General features: G+C 42.1%; 1 protein-coding gene across 1 annotated transcript in view; it reads left to right on the top strand.

Moving 5' to 3' along the window:
• Positions 1 to 20,168, top strand: part of PTGES (prostaglandin E synthase) — a 42,066-nt gene extending 21,898 nt beyond the window's left edge. Inside the window, exon 3 of the mRNA XM_075185086.1 lies at positions 16,816 to 20,168. Within this exon, the coding sequence (XP_075041187.1) occupies positions 16,816 to 17,065 (250 nt within the window). The 3' untranslated portion in view covers positions 17,066 to 20,168. The remainder of the gene's footprint in view (positions 1 to 16,815) is intronic.
• The last annotated feature ends 3,844 nt before the right edge of the window (positions 20,169 to 24,012 follow it).

Genomic DNA, 24,012 nt, shown 5'->3' with positions numbered 1-24,012 from the left:
AAATTCCAGGGGCGGGGCTTAATCGGATCATTAAGTCCCGCCCCAACTATTGGCGTGAATTTTGAACACTTTAGCACTTTATAGAGGGGTCGGAGCTATGATGAGGCAAAGACATCACCACGCCCCCTCCTACTGCTGTCACATGACCTGCCCCCATAGGATCTCCCGGAGGACAGCGTCACAAAATCGGCAAGTATGCTATTGACCATGGACCGCAGCCATACTAGCACCACACTCTCCTCCAATCGCATCTCAGGATGGCTATAGCAGATGTTGTGCACAAAAAAAAATGCTTTTATTGTATAAATAAAGCATTTTTTTTCTCAATTTAAATAATTTTTTTCCAGCAATGTTTAACTTATATCTTTTTTTTTTTTTTTGCTTTTTTTCATGGACCGTGAAACGAAGCCCAAAACGAGGAAAAAATGCTTTATTAGTCTAATAAAGTATTTTTCCCTGTACTGTGCCTCGGCTATCGCCATCCTGGCAGTAGCGTTCGGAGAAGAGTGGCGGTGCTTGTAAAATAGTTACTTGTTAAATCAGCTCCCCCATGCTTGGATTAGGGAACCTCCACCAGAGGCCCCAGGTGAAGGTTAATATTGGTATCAGTCTTTACTGTCCCGGGAGCTTTAATAAACAGCCTGGATACTAAAATTAGCCTTTTACTGTGAAAAAAAAGTGCCATCTTGCAGGAGTTAAGGCCCCTATGTCCAGTCACTGGGTCTGACAAGAGGTATTATCTCCCTTTACTGGACCAGGTGAGTCAGGATACTCCAGTTCTCCCCTCTAGAACACACACAAGTATAACGTAGCGTACACCCACACTCTCTGATTACAGCTCTCTCTAGATTATGTTCAGCTGCCCTCTTATCTTACCTTACGTCATAGTTGGCACATGCGGTACCATAACCCCAGACTCCTCTCCTGCATCTCTCTCAATTCCTTTAACCTCTCTTCTCTCAGAATCTTATTCCTTTCTCAACTCTGACTCCTCGGAACTCATTCTGGACCTCTCTTGTTCCTCCTCATCTCTCGACTCCTTAATAGGCATATACACGATGCCACAAGGGGTGTTGAACTGTATTACTCTGTATTACACAATACTGAGGATGATAGGTGAACTGCAGTATCGGTAAGAGCCCAGATCTAGCCTATCCCGCACTGTTCTGTCAAACACAGTAGACTGCATATTCTTCTGAGGAGCTTCAACAACATGGCTGATAAAGAAGACATCTCCACTGTCTTTACTGAAGCCCACATAACTATCATTCCCAAACTGATAATTACTATGTATAACAAAATTTACACCGCCACCTCCTGTTTGTCCTTACTCTCATTTTTATGTTAAGTATTTAATTTTGACATGAATTCCTTTCCCTTTATGTTAATTAAACAAATCGCAATGTTTAATGGTCAACCTAGTGCAAAGTTGGCTAACCTGCTGTGACACTCCAAGTGTTGTGAAACTACAAGTCCCAGCATTCCCGTCCAGCAATAAGCTGCTATATATTGGCAAAGCATGCTGGGACTTGTAGTTTCACAACACCTGGAATGTCACAGGTTAGCAAACACTGACATAGTGTGACACAAGCACCCTTAGGCGATGCATACACTAACACTTCTTGCAGTAAAGCAGTACTTTTATTGTTCCATCACTATGAACAGCATACACTTCCATCAGGATGACACCAGGAAACCCAACAGTCGCTAGACATAGGCCTCCTGTCAAGACAACGGCCACTGCTTGGCATTGGTCACACTGAACAGTGACACAATACAGGTTTTTATACTTGAGACTCCTCCCACAGCCTTAGCTTGATTGACAGGTGAAACTCCCACCTGCTGTTTAGAGAAGGTGATCTCTTCAGATGCTGTTTGATCTGTCTCACTGCAGACACACCCAGTCAGCTGTAAAAGAAAGCATATCCACTTCCACCATGCAAGATAATCACACTTTATACTTTTTTCTTTGTCGTACCTATGTTTTCCACCTGTTTGTCTTTGATCTAGGTAGACTGCGGTATAAGTATGACTGTCAGCGGATTAGCTAATTCCTCTCTTACATGTCTGTGGCAAATCACTTCTTGTCACAATACATAAAGACAGTATAAAATATGTATACAAATCTAAAAGACAGTTGTCAGCGCTTATCCTTAACACTGCATATATATGTATCTAGCAAAATGAAAACATGAGGCATTGGTTCATATTCTGATCAAAACATTTAAGCCTGCATCCCAGTGTCATCCCACCTCATTGTATGCAGGTCCTACACTGACCTATATGCTTTAAACACCATTAAAATGCATTTATTGCCTTATGTTGTCTTAGCAGTTGTCCATCAAGCCTATTTAAGGTTTTTTTTTGGGTGTGGCTCACAAGCCAGCCCTAGTTAGATGTAAACCCCTGTACCTGGAAGGTGAGTGCATTTGATTTTAACTGCATTTTAATGATGTTTGAAGCATATAGGTCAGTGTAGAATCTGCATACAATAAAGTGCCCTTGACATTGGGATGCAGGCTTAAATGTTTTGATCAAAATATGAACCAACACCTCATGTTTATATTTGCTAGATACACACAGATATGCAGTGTTGAGGACAAGCACTGACAACCACTCTCTCTTTGTTTTGTATACATATACAGGGCATTTATATTGCCATGGAGCTGGTACCATATATAATATGGGATATACCAAGCGCGGACATATTTCTTCTCCCTTTGTCACAATAGTTATATGTTACAAATGTTGTACTTTTATTCCCATATGTGAGACCACTGGGGCTGGAAGGAACTTCCTATCCATCCGTCAGGATGATTTTTACCCGTATGGGAATGTTGCCAGATTGAGGACTTCAGGAAGCGACAATTAAGAAGGACAGTAATCCATGTTTATGTTTAGTTATTCCCGTAGTAAACATTATAAAACTATCCTAAATATTATATCTATCTAATATTCTGGCAGAACGATGTTAACTCTGACTTTGAGGAATTACAGAGCTGTATTTGTTGAATATTTATGAAAGCTGACTAGTTAAAATCTAACCGTAATCCTGTTTCGGAAACACCCCATGGTTGGGTTATAGTAGTACAAAGAGGGCACAGGTAGTATTTCCAATGGTCTTCCTCCTGGACTGTTGGCTGCTGTGGCTATAAACCGGATGATTACTGGCTGTTAGTTTTTCTTTTGGTAGCGCGTGCCGTTTTTATAAACACACTGTTCCTTTTTACTGTCTCAAAGATAATACTGTCTTTATACCCCCCATGCTGAGCAGGTAGTATGTATATTGATTCAGGACCTTCGTTCATAAACTTGGAAAGTCAGTTGCTTTTATAACGACGGTTTGGTTTGTTTGAGGAAGAATTGCTTTTGGGCCGGCTTGAAAGAATTCAGCCTGTGGAATGTTACAATTTCATCACAGTCGTAAACATTATCTGGAGCGTTAAAGGTTACCGGACACGGTGTTACAAGCTGTCAAATAAAATAAAAATTAGTTTTGTATTACAGATACAAAGTTCATCTCTATTACTCAGCATATAGAATTACCCCCCCACACCTCCCTTTTTTAGACTGTTGAAGAATATAATTTAATAGATATAACTGATTTAAAGCTGAAACACTTACGTTTTAATGCTAAGATGAGAGATGACTAACCCCCAAAAAATGTTGTTTATAAGCACTTCATTTCATATAGAGGTTATATTACACCACAACTGCCCAACTTCAGCCTGACAGGGCCTTAACTTCACCATTACTCTGTGCTGCTGTTAACGATTCGATTCCAGGATTGGCTGCATGTTGGTCTAGCCCCTCCCACTTTGAACTTGGGAGTTGGCTGAGTTGAATAACTTTGTTGGGTCTATCTATTAATATTCGGTGATGAGGCTGATTTTTATCTCTTCGCTGGAATTTATCAATGAAATATCTCCGGGGCCGCTGAGATATAGCCAGCTGCCGCGCCGACACTGGCCCACGGGGGTAATGGTTAAATTGCCGCCTCGCTGGGACAGTCTGAGGGAATTTCACAGTGGGTCCATGCACGCACAGTGTAACGGAAACGGGCTTTCAGTTCTACTTGATTAAAAAAAAGCATGTAAATATATATATATATGTATGTTTAAAAGTCATCTCTACTACCACTTAAACTGTTTGTCTAGATGCAGATTTACTTTGATCTCCATGGATTAATTAATAGAGCGCTAGGATTTTTTTTTACAGTGATTGGCTTATTATGTTGCTAGGTAAAGTTCCTTAACTAGCAGAACAATAAACAGTGTTTGCCTTTACTTGCCAGTAGTGAGTGCAGGGTATGACACAGCAAGAGGATAGGTCTTATGCAAAGTACTGAAATATTCTGAATCATTTGCCTTGTACCAGTACTCCTAAATCATATTCTCTAATAACATGATGCTAAAAGAATAAATCAAGAGATGGGATTTCAGCTGCAAATGATAATTCCATCCAAATCTGAAAATTCCATTTTGGTTGAAATGTTGTAAGTAAAACCCTGTTTCAAAAGGTTACTTACTAGGTTTCCAGTGTTCACGCAATCTGGTAGGTCCCTCAATGCCATGTGTGCACTCTCTGGCATTTAATATGAAGGCGTTTCATTAGACGACATACTTCATTACCTAATCCATACTGGTATAGGTGGGCAATGAGGATTTGAGGGCTGTGTCCCGCCGTCCTAATTACGAGAGCTATGTCATCATCCTCACCATTTATTTATATAGCGCCACTGATTCCGCAGCGCTGTACAGAGAACTCGCTCACATCTGTCCCTGTCCCATTGGAGCTTAGAGTCTAAATTCCCTAACATACATACAGAGAGGGAGAGAGAGACTAGGGTCAATTTTGAAAGCAGCCAATTAACCTACTAGTATGTTTTTGGAGTGTGGGAGGAAACCGGAGCACCTGGAGGAAACCCACTCAAAGACGGGGAGAACATACAAATTGCACACAGATAAGGCCATGGTCGGGAATTGAACTCATGACCCCACCGCTGTGAGGCAGAAGTGTTAACCACTGAGCCACCGTGGGCTGCCCTGGGCTGTCTTGGGGGCGGTCCAGTGCGTTGGAAGTGCTGGTCACGCCTCTATCATGCGTTACTGTGCCCCTTCTCGTGTGCGCATTGTTTGTCCCAATTCCCCAACTTAAGAAGTTGGGAGGGATACCTAATCCTTACCCTGAAACAAGTACTAAAATACCTTGAAATGTGTTCTTCTGGTCAAGGCAGTAAGAGGCTGCCATAAGAAATGTTTCAAGTCCCTGAAAGTAATTCTCACACAATGAAACAGATTTGTCACATTTTTATATGCCAACACCTTATTTAAGACTCAATTTTCTGTTGTCTCTTTTATCAACATTGCAGTTAGGTTAAAACAATGCACTGAAAGACAGCAACCAATCAGCAGTTAGCTTTTTTTTCAGTCTAGTGCAAGTTGGACAATAAAAGCAAATGTTTGATTGGTTGCTGAGCAATGTCGCTATAATTTAATCTATTTCTGATTATGACATTTGAATTCTGTATTGTTACACCTAAGAATAATTTTATAAATGTACCTGGCTCCTTTCATATATCTTGCAATGTGACACGAGTGCTAAACATTATTTGGTGACAGAATGGTTAGCATCGCTGTCTTAGGCTTTATACCAACCAGGGCGCTATCTGCGTAGAGTTTGTGTGTTCTCCCCATGTCCACGCCGGTTTCCTCTGGTTGCACCCCATTGTCCAAAGACCTTCGGTTAGGTTAATTGGCTTCTGGGTAATTTTACTTTCAGGTTTGTGTTTGCGTATCTGTGGTAGGGAAATAAGAGTGTAAACTCTACTGGGGTAGGGACAGTTGTGTTTAAATATTATATTATATTATCAATGTTATATGTAAAATACAATGGATGTTAACATTTTGCTAAAAGGCAAATGTACTTTCTACACCCCTCCTTCCAAAAGCACATACTCGTGAAAATGTTTTGTTTGGTGTATGAGCAGGTAGATTTCAGGGACATTAACTTCTAGAGATGAATCTTTAAACCTGGGATTGTGCCCTGAAGTCATGGAAAGTTATCATCTGTGCAATATGATATCAGGACCATAATACAATACTATTACACTGTATACAGACATAGGACACTACACCTCCAACATGACCTGACCACTGGACATGATCATAATACAATACTATTACACTGTATACAGACATAGGACACTACACCTCCAACATGACCTGACCACTGGACATGATCATAATACAATTCTATTACACTGTATACAGTCATAGGACACTACACCCCCAACATGACCTGACCACTGGACATGATCATAATACAGTTCTATTACACTGTATACAGACATAGGACACTACACCTCCAACATGACCTGACCACTGGACATGATCATAATACAATTCTATTACACTGTATACAGACATAGGACACTACACCTCCAACATGACCTGACCACTGGACATGATCATAATACAATTCTTTTACACTCTATACAGACATAGGACACTACACCCCCAACATGACCTGACCACTGGACATGATCATAATACAATTCTATTACACTATATACAGACATAGGACACTACACCCCCAACATGACCTGACCACTGGACATGATCATAATACAATTCTACACCTCGCATTGTCCCCTTAATAGCATGTGATGTGAATCTCAATGGCGGTATGTTCTGATGGAGGAATTCTTCTCAGTCACTTGTTTATGAAGTCTGAATTTACTCCAGGGGGTAAATGTATCAAGCTGAGAGTTTTCTGTCAGATTTGAAAAGTGGAGATGTTGCCTATAGCAACCAATTGGATTTTAACTGTCATTGTCTAGAAAGTACTAAATAAATGATAGCTAGCATATGATTGGTTTTTCAAACCCGACGGAAAAACTCTCAGCTTGATACATTTACACCCTGGTTGGAATTGGAGCATTCAGAATCTTCCTGTCACTGTAAGTGGTGTTACAGTGATCGTCTTCGTACAAATGACTACCACCTGTATATACTATAGATACGTAGGTAGTACATACAATACAATAAGAGTTGTATCATTTCCCACCTTGAAAATCCTACTATAAGCTTATGCTTTGTTACCTGCTCCTTAGCACAAGTTCCAGGGATTGCTGAGCCTCAGTGACTGCCAGCAAGGCAATGGTCCGGCTTCACTGTCGCCTCGCTTTTGGAGAGCGATCGGATTCACAAGACCTGGAGTAACTTATCCAAAGGAAGAAGAACAAGAGTCCTCGCAGTCCTTATCCCTATATCCGTCCTCAGCTGGCAGAAACCATTACTTCCTAAACTATGATCTTCAATACCCTGAACTACTCCTTCTTATACCCCCAGAATAGCCTCAGGCTGTAGGGGTGTGTTTGACGTTCTTTTGTGTTTTAGGATCTTAAGGCAATTATAAATACAATATACATTTCCTAATTAAGGTTATTAAATCAGTCACACAGAGCCGCTATGTTTGGCTTGTGAATACACTTCTAGCCCTTATCTAGTTTGTCTAGAGATGTAGTTATGGCCATTATCTTACAGTCTCTCACTGTTGGTATGAGTACACTCTACAGGATTTTCACTTGTTCATCGGGCTAATCACACGGTAAATGTGCGTTCGGACCCGATATCGTATTAGTGTGTATGATCCAACAATATACGATTGTCTTTCCAAAGCTCATCATATCATTTAATTTTTGAAACGAACTGAAAATCTCGTTTAACAATGGAACAATGTCCTTCCAATACTGCAGTGTGTATGCACTGTCCACCAGTAGTGTCCATAGATTTCCATAGAGTTTACAGAGTGAGGATCTTTTCAGCTGATGGTTATGACAGATGAAGAGCAGATCTGAAGGTAAATCTTGTACAAAGTGTTCATGTGTAGACAGGAATCGGCTGCTGATCGGGACGTTCAGTCGTTGGTAAAATCGCATTGGGAGGAATTTTCTGTAGTGTGTACCCAGCCACAGCCTGTAACGTGTGGGTAAATGGCGATATCGTAGCAGGGCCGAAAAATTACAATCTATATAAATGGTTACAGGCGCTCTAGGCAGATGTGGAGATAAAAAATACATATTCAGTGGGTTTCATCAAAACTATGAGCACTGACAGAACTGACCGCTTTTCTTTGTAACATATTGATCGCTATTTTGACTTCCAGCGGTGCGGTGTTCACCTTCCGGGGAATGCATCTCCCTGTCGCACCCCAAGGCCAGTAGTAAATCATACCTTTTATATTAATCTGATATTCCGCATTAACTAGTTCAAATGAGGAACGATCTGCCAAATTTAGCTTATATTTTAATCTATCCTCAGTCTTAGGGATAGATCTATAAAACTTTCTTAAAAGGAAAAGTGGATGTGTTGCCCATAGCAACCAATCAGAATCCACCTAGAATGTATTAGCTAAATGAATGCTAGAATCTGGTTGCTATGGGCAACACCTCCACTTTTCCTCCTTAGAAGGTATGATAGATCTACTCTTTAGCGTACTGTACTCTGTAAATGCCATATATTTGGAGAATTTGACCTAGGACATGCAGATACTGCCCAAACCTCAGCTTATTCCATATATATACACAGTGGAGGTTTGTGTATACAAGGCCTGTGCTTGTACTGCCAGGGAGAAGGGAACTCCTCTGCTAATGTTTGTACAATTCTGTTTATATAATGTCTCACTTGTCGGTCTGAGTCTCCGTCAGAGAAAGTGGAGAAGGGACACATCTTGTATGAAATCTGCAGTTAATTACTCTGCAGGAAGAAATGTCTATTTTAAAGACGGCCTTTCCCTCTGCCAGGGATGTTTCCTGGCTCAGATGTTAAGCCCAAGGCTACATGGGATAATTAAAGACTATACAGTAGAGATGGGCGGGTCCGGTTCTCCGAGAACCGAACCCACCCGAACTTTGGGTATCCGAGTACCGAGCTGAGCAGCTCGGTACTCTCCCGCCCATTCCGAATCCAAATCGAGGCCGAACGTCATTGTGACGTCGTCGGATCTCGGGACTCGGTTCTCGCGATACTTCAACTTTATAAATACACGCCTCCACAGCAATCCATCGCCATTTGACAGAGGGAGAGAGCAGGGTGTAGTCATAGGCTAATTAGAGCAGGGACAGAGAATACCATATTGTTCTTGCAATTGCTCTAACCAAAATCGCTAGTGCAGAGAGGAGGATAGAGGTTTATTATTTTTTCTTCATATTTGGCACTCCCCAGCGCTTTTGGGGTGTCCCCCATAATTGTGCATTAATATTTCTGGCTGTCAAAAGTCATATCTGTCAGCAGTATCTACTAAATAATTTGTAGCACACCTCAGTGTTTTTGGGGTGTCCTCCCTAATTGTGCATTAATATTTCTGGCTGTCAAAAGTCATATCTGTCAGCAGTATCTACTCAATAATTTTTAGCACTCCTCAGTGTTTTTGGGGTGTCCTCCCTAATTGTGCATTAATATTTCTGGCTGTCAAAAGTCATATCTGTCAGCAGTATCTACTCAATAATTTTTAGCACTCCTCAGTGTTTTTGGGGTGTCCTCCCTAATTGTGCATTAATATTTCTGGCTGTCAAAAGTCATATCTGTCAGCAGTATCTACTCAATAATTTTTAGCACTCCTCAGTGTTTTTGGGGTGTCCTCCCTAATTGTGCATTAATATTTCTGGCTGTCAAAAGTCATATCTGTCAGCAGTATCTACTCAATAATTTTTAGCACTCCTCAGTGTTTTTGGGGTGTCCTCCCTAATTGTGCATTAATATTTCTGGCTGTCAAAAGTCATATCTGTCAGCAGTATCTACTCAATAATTTTTAGCACTCCTCAGTGTTTTTGGGGTGTCCTCCCTAATTGTGCATTAATATTTCTGGCTGTCAAAAGTCATATCTGTCAGCAGTATCTACTAAATAATTTGTAGCACACCTCAGTGTTTTTGGGGTGTCCTCCCTAATTGTGCATTAATATTTCTGGCTGTCAAAAGTCATATCTGTCAGCAGTATCTACTCAATAATTTTTAGCACTCCTCAGTGTTTTTGGGGTGTCCTCCCTAATTGTGCATTAATATTTCTGGCTGTCAAAAGTCATATCTGTCAGCAGTATCTACTCAATAATTTTTAGCACTCCTCAGTGTTTTTGGGGTGTCCTCCCTAATTGTGCATTAATATTTCTGGCTGTCAAAAGTCATATCTGTCAGCAGTATCTACTCAATAATTTTTAGCACTCCTCAGTGTTTTTGGGGTGTCCTCCCTAATTGTGCATTAATATTTCTGGCTGTCAAAAGTCATATCTGTCAGCAGTATCTACTCAATAATTTTTAGCACTCCTCAGTGGTTTGCGCTCAGAATGGATTCAAAGCAGTCCACATATGATCTAAATGAGCAACCAGGTTCTGTCACCAGTCCTGATGTTAGTGTTCCCAGTACGTCATCTGGCCAAGGCGATGTCAAACAACAGAGTGTTTTCAAATTAGTGCAAAAAACAAAAACCAAAAAAAAATTTACTGTATTGAAGCGAAAAAGAAGTGTAACTGAGCAAAAGTTAAGTGACGATAAAAAAAAAATTGCAAGCATGCCATTCTACACACGCAGTGGCAAAGAGAGAATGAGGCCTTCACCTTTGGCTATTAGTGGCAGATCCCAAAAAGTTACCCAGGCTACAATTGGTGCACAACTACTGTTACGCGTCAAAGCTGAGCTGCAAGATACCAGTGAGGCATTACAGGAGAATATTTGCTCTGATTCACAAATGACAACAATCCCTGTGGAGAGTCCATCCAACAGTGGGATGTCTAATCGTGAGCATTCTGCTGATGTGTGCCTTAATAGCCCGAGTGTAGCCGGTGATACCCAAATTGAGGATGCCACTTTGGAATTAGAAGAGGATGAGGGGGAGATTTGTGTAGGCGACGAGGGCGCTAATGAGGATGTTGATGAGGATGAGGTTGTTTGTGTAAGTCCTGCACCAGTGGCAGCAGTTCTGGCACGTGACAAGAAAAAGGCCATTGTCATGCCTGGGCATAAAACAAAAAAATCCACTTCTTATGTGTGGAATTATTTCTACCCAAATCCAGACAACAATTGTATAGCCATTTGTAGTGTATGTGAAGCCACAGTCAGTCGAGGGAGGGACCTTAACCATCTTGGAACCTCGTCTATGTTACGCCATTTAACGAGAGTTCATGGCAAAGTGTTGGGAAAAGCTGAAAGTTCTTCCCAAAAGAATACAAGCACTCCCTCATCAGCTAAGACCCTCCGCTCACCGACATACCGACGGCTACAAAATACACCCACCACACCATCCTCATCAATATCCTCAGTAGCGCTCGGAGTTAGCCCGGCATCCCACTTAAGGCTGGATGACTCCGGCACTATTATTGATTCCTCTGAAGAAAGCGTTAGTCCTGCTGCTGCTGTTGCTGCTGCTGGGGGTGAATCGTCATCCCAGAGGCAGGTGAATAAAATGAGCAGTCCTACATTTCAGCAATTAACTGTGAAACAATCATTTGCGAGGGGAAGCAAATATGACAGCAGTCACCCAGTCGCCAAGCGAATCACAGACGCCATGGCTGCAATGTTAGTGTTAGATCTGCGTCCAATCTCCACAATAAACGCAGCTGGTTTTTCACAGTTAATTGAGGTTTTGTGTCCGCGTTACAGAATTCCATCGCGACACCATTTCTCCCGTAAAGCTATTCCACAACTATACCAAAAAGTGTGTAAAAATGTAGAGATTGCGCTGAAAAATGCCATTCTGCCCACTGTTCACTTAACCACAGATATGTGGACAAGTGGAAGTGGCCAAACCAAAGACTATATGACTGTGACAGCCCACTGGGTTGGTCATTCACCTTCACCAGCAGGAACAGCAGCAGCATGTACACCACTACGTAACATTTGTCACAGGCAGGCCACTCTTTGTATCACCGGCTTCACTAACAGGCATACGGCTGACAATTTGTTACGCAAACTGAGAGATGTGATTGATGCATGGCTTATACCACTCGGACTCTCCCCAGGGTATGTCATTTCAGATAACGCCAACAATATAGTGCGAGCATTACAGCTGGGTGATTTCCAACATATTCCCTGTTTTGCTCACACCATCAACTTGGTGGTGCAGAGCTTCCTACGAAATAACCGTGAGGTGCAGGAGATGCTTTCGGTGGCCCGTAAAATTTCAGGCCATTTCAGGCATTCAGCCACAGCATGTAGGAGATTACAGCAGCTCCAAGAGCAGTTTAACTTGCCCTGCCACCAACTTAAGCAAGAGGTGGTAACTCGGTGGAATTCCACCCTGTACATGCTTCAGAGGATGGAGGAACAGCGCAAAGCCATCCAAGCATATTGCACAAGTCATGACATTGGGAAAGGAGGGGGGATGTATTTCACTCTTGCACAGTGGGGAATCCTTTCAGTGCTGTGCAAGGTGCTGAAACCATTTGAAGTTGTGACATGTGAGGTCAGTGCAGACTCTGCTAGTTTGAGCCAAGTCATTCCTTTAATTAGACTATTGGAAAAGCAGCTTGAGAAAATGAAGGAGGAGCTGAAAGCAAGCAATTCAGCAAAGTATGTTGGCCTTGTCGATCAAGTTCTTAATTCGCTTCACAATGATCCTCGAGTTATTAAGATCTTGAACTCGGATCAGTACGTTTTGGCCACTGTGCTTGATCCAAGGTTTAAAACCTACATTGAGTCTTTACTTGTAAATGAGCGAGATGTGAACTTTTGCAAGGAGCTATTGCTCAGCAAGTTGGCCGCTGAACTGGGCCTCGGCTTGACGACGTGTCCTCCTTCACTTTCTCAAGCTGTTGCTCGTAAAAAATTAAATTTCCAAAAAAGAAGCAGGGAAGACACAGGGGGCAGACGAGAACAATTTAACATCTGGGCTGGTTTGAAGGATTTTTCAAAAAAATGTGTCACTTTGCCCATAAGTCCATCCAATATGAGTATAAACATGCAAAGGATGGTGGAGGATTACTTTCAAGAGGTAGTTGATATGGAAATGTCAGACAGTCCCTTTCCTTACTGGGAAGAAAAGCAGGCCATTTGGAAACCCATGTACAAACTTGCTTTGCAATACCTAAGCTGCCCACCCTCCAGTGTGTACTCTGAACGAGTGTTCAGCACAGCAGGGAACTTAGTCAGTGATCGCCGTAGAAGGTTACTTCCCAAAAATGTGGAGAAAATGATGTTTATAAAAATGAACTACATCTTCCACGAGGAAGGCCTTCACCATCCAAGACATCCAAGCACTGACTGTTCTCTAATGGCGGATTCAAGCGGCGATGAATTGATAGTCTGTGATGATGACGTACACACTGATGAGGGTGAGGATGAAGCTGAAGATGATGCCGATAACATCTTTTTAAAACTTTCTATGTAAGTGTAGGGTGCAATCTACCCCCAAAGAGGAAAGGGACTTGTGGCATTTCCATATCACATACCATCTTGAAAGGCTGCTGTTAGGGCAATTTATCCTTAAGGGTAGGGTGTCATAGACAGAGTGACCCTAAACTGGCTTTGTCCATTTTTCATAATATTGTACAGTCTATAATGGCTGAATTTTTTAGTATTTTATACAAGTGGAGGGGGGCCTAGAGAGACAGAAACCAAACTGGCTTTCTCCATGTCAATTAATATTGTACAGTCTATAATGGCTGAATTTTTTGGTATTTTATACAAGTGGAGGGGGGCCTAGAGAGACAGAGTGACCCCAAACTGTCTTTCTCCATGTCAATTAATATTGTACAGTCTATAATGGCTGAATTTTTTAGTATTTTATACAAGTGGAGGGGGGCCTAGAGAGACAGAAACCAAACTGGCTTTCTCCATGTCAATTAATATTGTACAGTCTATAATGGCTGAATTTTTTGGTATTTTATACAAGTGGAGGGGGGCCTAGAGAGACAGAGTGACCCCAAACTGTCTTTCTCCATGTCAATTAATATTGTACAGTCTATAATGGCTGAATTTTTTAGTATTTTATACAAGTGGAGGGGGGCCTAGAGAGACAGAAACCAAACTGGCTTTCTCCATGTCAATTAATATTGTACAGTCTATAATGGCTGAATTTTTTGCTATTTTATACAAGTGGAGGGGGGGCTAGAGAGACAGAGTGACCCCAAACTGTCTTTCTCCATGTCAATTAATATTGTACAGTCTATAATGGCTGAATTTTTTAGTATTTTATACAAGTGGAGGGGGGCCTAGAGAGACAGAAACCAAACTGGCTTTCTCCATGTCAATTAATATTGTACAGTCTATAATGGCTGAATTTTTTGGTATTTTATACAAGTGGAGGGGGGCCTAGAGAGACAGAGTGACCCCAAACTGTCTTTCTCCATGTCAATTAATATTGTACAGTCTATAATGGCTGAATTTTTTAGTATTTTATACAAGTGGAGGGGGGCCTAGAGAGACAGAAACCAAACTGGCTTTCTCCATGTCAATTAATATTGTACAGTCTATAATGGCTGAATTTTTTGGTATTTTATACAAGTGGAGGGGGGCCTAGAGAGACAGAGTGACCCCAAACTGTCTTTCTCCATGTCAATTAATATTGTACAGTCTATAATGGCTGAATTTTTTAGTATTTTATACAAGTGGAGGGGGGCCTAGAGAGACAGAAACCAAACTGGCTTTCTCCATGTCAATTAATATTGTACAGTCTATAATGGCTGAATTTTTTGCTATTTTATACAAGTGGAGGGGGGCCTTGAGAGACAGAAACCAAACTGGCTTTTTCCATTTCTTTACATATTTAACTATAAGTGTAGGGTGTAATATACATTCAAAGACGATGGCTGCATTGCCAATATGCATAGATGGAGAGGAAGACAATCTGTTTTGTGTGTAGAATAGGCCTACCAACGAAGAATTAAACTGTTTTTTTGGATGATTTATTACCTCAACAATTAGATTACTTGTCTCTAAAACAGTTGGAGCACTAAATTGGGTTAATTTAGGCCCAAAAACATGGATTTTCCCAAAAAATAGCAAAACAAAACCAAACAAAACCAAAACCAAAACCAAAACACGCAATGGCGGTTTTGCAAAACCAAAACCAAAACCAAAACACGACGGTAATCCAGATCCAAAACCGAATCCAAAACCAAAACACGGGGGTCAGTGACCATCTCTACTATACAGGATGAAGAGACTCAGCTGCTATAGATCTTCTTGAGTACCTGCTGTCAATCAATGTTCTGATTCTGCCCAACTGCCAAGAACTGTGCTACCCCTTCTGTGTCCCTCTGTGAAATGGCGCTGGATCGCCGTGGAGGGCGGTACTTATAGGATCCAAAACTTGTAAGATCCGACGACGTAACAATGCCGTTTTGCCTCGTTTTCAATTCCGAGGGCGCGCGAAAGTACCGAGCCGACATTGTACTCAGATCTGCTAAGTTCGGGTGTGTTCAGTTCCCGGGGAACAGAGCCTGAGCATCTCTAAAAAAAATAAAAAAAATCTATTAGCAAAAAGGTCACCAAACAAAGAAAAGTATGTAATTTCAACAATTCTTCCACAGAAATGTTCCATGGTTACTATCCTGACCATTGCTCGGAATACAATGTTCATTACAATACACAGTAAATCATTCAAGTTCATTAGAATTTTCCGTTAGCATTTGACCCGAGTTGATCAGCATAGTCCCGATCCCAAGATCATGATTAAAGTGCACAGCAAGCCATGTTAGGCTGGGTACACGTTACAGGGTTTTTAGGCAATTATCGGGCCAATCAAATGATAGACGCCTGCTCAGCCCGATATTGCTTATCCATTGCTTATTTATTATTTTTAAATCAATATAATTATTCCAAAGTAAGACTGATCATGTTCCTTAACAAATGTTTTTCTGGAGCACAATCTATAATTTGATCTGTTTAATCCACCATTGATGTTGGTAGTAGATGCACAATAATGCACCAGTGCCAATTCTCAAATTCAATAGCACCCGTATCGGATGCCCGCCGGGACTTGTTTTCAGCAGCAGATGCCAGGAGGAAAATCATAGATCTTTGTTCACAGAAGAGTAATCTGTGTGGGTAGCTCAAACCTACCTGGACTAAAGTATGTAACTAACGCAGCTCCTGAATGGACAGGAGCTTTATCCAATCAGACTCTGTAGTAGTTACACACGTTTAGTCTATATTATAGAATGCTAGGAATGGCTGTGATGGATGCTTAATGCTGGATCTCCTCCCGGTAGCTGGAAAACTATATATATATATATATATATATATATATATATATATATATATATAATGTCAACCCGTGCATGATACTCATGCATTCTAGTCAAATCAAGCTACTTAAGGTGTTAAAAAGGTTCTTGTCATGCATTTGGGCCTAGCCCAAGCCTCCTCAGGGGAAGAGCGTTACTTCCCGACGCAAGCGCCCTTTTTTAACAGGGTTTTGTCCACATGTCACTACCTCATCATTTTTCTCCATCACCTCATCCTTCATCTTCATCGCCACATCCTTCATCAAGCTACTTAAGGTGTTAAAAACTCCCCACTGTCACCCCCGGCAACCCAACTGTCACTTCTCCTTCAAGAAATATATAGGTTAGTGTATAACTCTGCCCAGCAGGTGGCGCTGCAGCTTGTTTGTTTTTTTTCACACACGCCACTAGGCATTTATATAGTAGATAGAGATATATTATATATATATATATATATATATATATATATATATATATATATATATTAGTGTGTGATTTATATGCATGTTGAATGTTTTTGTTTTTTTTCATTTGCAGACTTTTTTTTTTTCTTTCTTCGTTTTTAATATACATTTTTCTTTGTTAATCCCCCTAGAGCTCATCGCAATGACATGGAGAATATCTTCCCGTTCCTGTTCCTCGGGGCCATCTACTCCTTGCTGGATCCAAACCCAACCATCGCCAGGATTCATTTCCTAATTTTTTTCCTAGGTCGCTTGATACACACAGCAGCCTACGTGCTGGCCTTGAAACCGCCAACACGTTCTATGGCCTACAGCATCGCTCAGCTCCCCTGCTTCTCTATAGCCCTGCAAATTCTCTTCTCAGTCGCCTCCTACTGGTAAACAAGGGCGCTGCATCCCCCCTACGCTGTAGGTCACTTTCAAGGTCGTCCTTTGGTTGCAGTGGCTGGGATACAAAATGTGTCTGAAAAGACTATAAGCGTCATTTACAAAAAGTGAAACTGTACCTACTGCAGTGGAAATGCCACACACATAGTCCATCCTTTGTTTCCATGGTTACAGATTTTACTGCTGTCTGTCATATGGCAATAACCGGGTGTTTGTGTTGGTTTTCAACAGACAATTTCAGGCAGTCCTATTTCAATTATAAGAAGCTTTTCCAGTAAGTTGTGGTTTGCAACATAATGATTATATTATGCAAAGTCACTTCTGAGTGGAGTTAACTATTAAGACAAAACTAAACCAAACAGTATTTTTTGTGAAGTACTGAAAAAATCAAATTAATGAAGGGGTGGGGGAGGGGGGGGGGGGGGGTCCAACGTGGTTTATTCACAACCTTGAATTGATGTTTTTGTCACTGTCCACATTGTGCTTTTCCAGTCAGACCCGCAATCCTGCACAAATGATAATGCGGGAGTGCCCTTTTGTATGTGCAAGGAGGATATATAGGCATATTTCTGCACCGTGAATGCTATACGTGCACTTTTCTAAATGACCTTTATTATGTAACTAGTAACAACCATCGTATTTTGACTGTACATTATTTCAGAAAGTGTTAACAGATTCTGAAGTAACTTTTATATTCTATTACAACAATCAAGAAATTCTTCTTTTTTTAATACAGTTTTTTAAACTGACTTATCTAATTTCATAAACGGTGACTTAAAATTGTATCCGTCTCCTACAAAGTGGTGGCAGCCATTTTGTTGGATGAACTGACAATAATGCAGCCTATCTGTTCAATAGGAGCCAGTAACATCTCCGGGCCACAAAATGGCTGAATCCACTGTGTATAGATGATAGGTACACTTTGAAGCTATAAAATAGCATTTTTCCAAACCTGCTACTTCCAGGGCCATATCTAGGCTTTCATTATGAAGTGCAATGGACAAATATGAGAAAACTGTACCCCATGATTCAGCCACATGCTGTGCTTAAATAGCAGAATTACCCTGGTGTGACAGATAATTCATTTTCCCAGATCACTTCAATGTTATGCCAACAGGTTGTATCCTTATTATAGAACGCCACTTGTTCCCTGGTCAGAAAATTGCGGGGTTCTAAAAGCGTCAGTATGGTCCTCACCATAGACATTGTGTAAATATGTCCTAACTCATCATTGTGCACCCCACATACTCCTGCACATTCTGACACCCCATCAGACATTATTTTTTAGTTGTTGAAAGTAGAAAAAATACTAAGAGGTATATTTACTAAACTGCGGGTTTGAAAAATGGGAGATGTTGCCTATAGCAACCAATCAGATTCAAGTTATCATTTATTTAGTACATTCTACAAAATGACAGCTAGAATCTGATTGGTTGCTATAGGCAATATCTTCATTTTTTCAAACCCGCAGTTTAGTAAATATACCCCTAAATGTAAAAAGTGAACATAAAACTACTTTGAACTGCCCCCTGAACTGACATGCCCCAGGCAGATGTCTAGTTTGCCTGATTGGTACATACAGCTCCGGTTATAAAAATCTCTTTCTCCCTAATGCTCAGAATCTAGAATTCCTTTGATAATTCTACACAACTTTCTCTTTAACCTGCCTTCTAAAACAGAAGAAGTGATCTTCTAGTTTTAGGACATGTTTGAGGCCTTGTTTAAAAGAGCCACATAAGACACAATGGATTTTTACCGATCATATGGACTGTGAGCATAGTCAACTACAGGAGGGGGATTACATTTACCTGGAATCCCCCACTAGACTAGAATTATTGAGTAAAATATAAAGAAAAGCTGACACAGACTCCTTTGTTCATTGTGGTATTATTTGTAGGCTATTTGAGAGCAGAATGTATGTATAATATTAACTACATATACTGTATTGATTCAGGTTAACTATATTTATACAAAGAATATTAAATATTTTGGTAAATGGCAAATTTGGAACCTTCCCTGCCGAGTAGAATGCTTATCCCTAGACAGTGTCATTTTAGCTGTTCTAATATTTAAAGCCATCTCCTCGATGGATACTAAAGAGATATGTACTCTGTTTGTAAAGACTTGTGTTTGCTCAATGTTTTAATTTCTGTACTTATATCTAGTGTGAGTTATTCTTTATTTGAAGTAAAATGAAGTATTGTTTACAACACTGGTTCTGGAAAGGGGTTTGCAGGCCTCCACCACCGTCCATGTCTAACGGGGTCTCCTCGCTGAAACAGAGGTATCGGGTATCTTAGTTCCCATTTTGGGCTCCTAATATTGTTTTTGTTTGGGGTTTTATTTAAAAAATTAGAATTTTTTTTTTTAAAAAAAAAATCACCCCCACCTGGATGTAGCCAAATATTCACCATGTTGGATGAGGCCTGAAGACCAGTTTGAGAGCTAATGCTCTACAAAATATCTATCCAAAGGGCAGCTGGGAGGGGTCATGTGGCCCCCGGGCCCCTCAGTATCCCTCACATGCATATCCGCCTGACTCCTTTTCACTGTGTGATAATACTCTCTCTTCTTTTCTCACTTATTTTTAGACTATTCTTAAAACCTGCCCCCACATATCAAATATGAGTCACCATGTTGCACCAGCTGTCGATTTTTTGCTGTGATGGGTTACACCATCTTTTTTCTTGTATACTTTATGAAAACTGGTGCACAAGTGCCTGGTAATGACTTTTGAATACCATCTATTAAATTCTCTATCACTATATTACTTTTGTTTGAAGAAATCTTCAAATTAATTATTATTACTTATTGATGGCTATGATGACAAAATGACCAGTTGTTTGAATGTTTCTTTCTGTGCAATATTATACCCTGTACATATTTATACCCAGAAGCTGATCCTGCATTTTTGATTGTGGCTCAGACTGTTTAGTAGTAGGGTCCATTAGATAGTATTATTTAAACAGCATAACGGTGTTTCTGATAAGCATAATTCAGTGTAAGAATTTTAACGTCTGTATGAATTGTAAATGTTTAAAATATATATTGTTTTCCATTTGTATTGTATTGTAATATAAACAAATCATGCATCAAATTGTCACTAAAGTGCAATTCTTGCAGCTTGAGAATATCGCCCCCTTGTGGATAATGGTGCAATAACAGCTTTTATATTTAGAGTTGAGAGAAAATCCAGGTAATTAGTAAAATGTGAACATAGGAGAAACATTTTTATTGTGCAGGAGTGGACGGATGGGGAGGGGGGGGGGTATGTAAAATGTACAACCTGCTTTATAGTTGTGAGAGGGGTACGACTTAGCCCAAATAAAAGTTGCTGTGTAAAAATAGAGCTGGACAAGGGTGATTGTGCTTAGTGTAAGAACCAGCACAATTTTCACTTAATTCCAAGATGTGAACCGCATTATTGGGTGGAGGAACTTAAGTTAAGCAACTTAGAGAGCCCCCCCCCCAGAAAGTGAGCACACCAGGGTCTGAGATTCCTTTTGGTGGCCTTAAGTGTAATATTTAAACATGAAACACATCAAAGGCTGCCACCATATGAAGTCACTAAAGGTTATTTACAGAAGTGGTAACACACACAGGAGCTCAGAGCTGTACAGTGTGCGCAGCTGTGTCTGTTTGTCTATCTAGCTCTAGCACATTCAGGAGTGCACAGACACACTCAGAAAACTGAGGCCTACATGTGCAGGGTTGTGGGTCCTACTGGGACCTACATCTTTCAAAGTTCATCCAACTCTAGCCAGAACTTAAAATGTGTGGGGTGTAGCAGTTAATATTTAATCCAACATTTACCGACCTGGTGTGTACCATTCCCTGATCCAACAGTTCCCTCGGATACCCCTATGAATGTCCCCTTTACAATTACACAGTTGGACGGTTTCAATCAAGTATAGATGTCGTCAATGTCTCTTCTCTGTGTACATCCCACTCACATGCACCGTAAAACAGGGAGATGAAAACCCATTGGATGCACTTCAGGCAGGTAAAATCCTGCATTTTATATCAAATTGGTGAACTCTACCCCACAGGCAGAGGGCAATAAGGGTATCAGCGGGAGAAACCTATGAACCGCAGTATGTAGGTTCAGGGACACTCGTCTCTTCTCTCTGTGTGACTGTGGAAGGAACATTAGGTTCTGCGTAGGAAGTTTTCTAAATAGGGAGCTGTGAGGACAGAGTGTCCTGGTGGGTTCTTAGAAGATCACCTAGGGGAATTGTTGCAAACAAAAGTGTAGTTTATTCAACAAATGGTAAAACAGGCGTCAATGTACAGATACCAGTGAAGAATTTCTTACAAGCTCAGCGTAGACACATGAAGGAAGCGCAGTTTGTAGTCCCCACAAAGCTCACCTGTTACAAACCAAAACTAGAGGTTATATAACCCTCATTATTCCCAGTGATAAAGCTAAGGGGGGCGTGTTAGGGCGGGGGCTAGCTTGTGATAGGTGGTAAGATGATAGAGCTAACCAGGGCCGGACTGGGACTAATAATCAGCCCTGGCATTTAAAGTACACAGGCCCGCCCCAGTCCCAGAATGAGAGAAACTGTGTGCCGCCGCTGCGCGGCGTGCCGAAAAGGGCGTAACCACATTGTGTTGTGGGTGTGGCCAACATGGGGCATTGATACATACATTATAATAAAACATTACATTTATCATGCCCTCCCAACCCCATCATGCCATCCCCAGCCCACTGTATTTATCTATTCTTCTGGTGCTGCTGACATCCATCAGGGTGGGAACTTCCTGTAGAGTGAGCAGGGAAGCTCTTTGTCTCACGAGATTACCAAATCTTGTGATACTTAGAGCTCCTTGGCTTGTTCTGTAGTCTGTGTCCTGTCCGGGAACTGAGAGCAGCTATCCGTTCCCTTCCCCAGAGCTGGATTAAGGCTCAGGGGGCCCGGGGAATTTAAGACAGCAGGGCCCCTATTATGTAACATGGTTATTTTTTTAGAAAAATACACAGGCAATACTGTGTGCACTACTGTTAGAAGCACACAGCTCTGCCTTCACAAGCTGTACGTTGTGAAGCGGGACATATCTCCCAACTGTCCTTGCAATCAAACCAAATCCTGACTAAGGGAGACAGTCACCCAAATTCAAGACTGCCCCACCAAATTCAGGACAGTTGGCAGACTGTCCTGTTCTCTCCTACCTGTCTTGGTCACTTTCACCACTTGTAGCAGCTGGTTTCTTTAGCTTAGTTCTTTCTTGTCTTGATCCTGGAATATTGGATGCCCTATTTTGAAAAAAAAAATGGGGTACATGAAATTTAGAAGACTCCAATCAGCCCTGGTGTTAAAACAATAGCACTCACTTTTTATAATTAGACTTCCCTCCAGTCCCCACAATAATAATATTCACATTTAATAAGTAGACCTATTTCCCTCCAACCAGCCCCAACATTAAATTAACAATATACCCATTTACTCAAAACATATTTCCTTCCCTGCAAAAATTCCCAGCAATAAATTAAATGGCATTAAAGTTTAATAAATATAGCCATTTTCCACAACCATCCCCAGCAATAAATAATTAAAATTCACATTTAATAAATAGACCTCCTCCCCAAAATCAGCACCATATTCAATTGATAGACCTAAACCACCTCAGCATGAAATTAAAGGTCCAGACTCCACACAATTTACTGTTACACAATTGCCAGTCAGACACACAGCCCCCCCAATGAGACACAGCCAGCCCCCCCCCGTGACACACAGCCAGCACCCCCCAGTGACACACAGCCAGCACCCCTCCAGTGACACACAGCCAGCACCCCCCCAGTGACACAAAGCCAGCAACACCCCCAGTGACACACAACCAGCACCCCCCCAGTGACACAGCCAGCACCACCCCCATTGACACAGCCAGCCCCTAGTAACACATAGCCCCCTTCCAGTGACAGCCAGCCCCTAGTAACACATAGCCCCCTCCAGTGACAGCCAGCCCCTAGTAACACACAGCCCCCCTCCAGTGACATCCAGCCCCTAGTAACACACAGCCCCCCTCCAGTGACAGCCAGCCCCTAGTAACACATAGCCCCCCTCCAGTGACAGCCAGCCCTTAGTAACACACAGCCCCCCTCCAGTGACAGCCAGCCCCTAGTAACACATAGCCCCCCTCCAGTGACAGCCAGCCCCTAGTAACACACAGCCCCCCTCCAGTGACAGCCAGCCCCTAGTAACACATAGCCCCCCTCCAGTGACAGCCAGCCCCTAGTAACACACAGCCCCCCTCCAGTGAGAGCCAGCCCCTAGTAACACACAGCCCCCCTCCAGTGACAGCCAGCCCCTAGTAACACACAGCCCCCCTCCAGTGACAGCCAGCCCCTAGTAACACATAGCCCCCCTCCAGTGACAGCCAGCCCCTAGTAACACACAGCCCCCTCCAGTGACAGCCAGCCCCTAGTAACACACAGCCCCCCTCCAGTGACAGCCAGCCCCTAGTAACACATAGCCCCCCTCCAGTGACAGCCAGCCCCTAGTAACACACAGCCCCCCTCCAGTGACAGCCAGCCCCTAGTAACACACAGCCCCCCTCCAGTGACAGCCAGCCCCTAGTAACACACAGCCCCCCTCCAGTGACAGCCAGCCCCTAGTAACACATAGCCCCCCTCCAGTGACAGCCAGCCCCTAGTAACACACAGCCCCCCTCCAGTGACAGCCAGCCCCTAGTAACACATAGCCCCCCTCCAGTGACAGCCAGCCCCTAGTAACACACAGCCCCCTCCAGTGACAGCCAGCCCCTAGTAACACACAGCCCCCCTCCAGTGACAGCCAGCCCCTAGTAACACACAGCCCCCCTCCAGTGACAGCCAGCCCCTAGTAACACACAGCCCCCCTCCAGTGACAGCCAGCCCCTAGTAACACCTAGCCCCCCTCCAGTGACTGCCAGCCCCTAGTAACACACAGCCCCCCTCCAGT

Source organism: Mixophyes fleayi, chromosome 9 (assembly GCF_038048845.1).
Source record: "Mixophyes fleayi isolate aMixFle1 chromosome 9, aMixFle1.hap1, whole genome shotgun sequence".
NCBI classification, from domain to species: domain Eukaryota; kingdom Metazoa; phylum Chordata; class Amphibia; order Anura; family Limnodynastidae; genus Mixophyes; species Mixophyes fleayi.
This window is presented reverse-complemented; position numbering and strand designations above follow the sequence as displayed.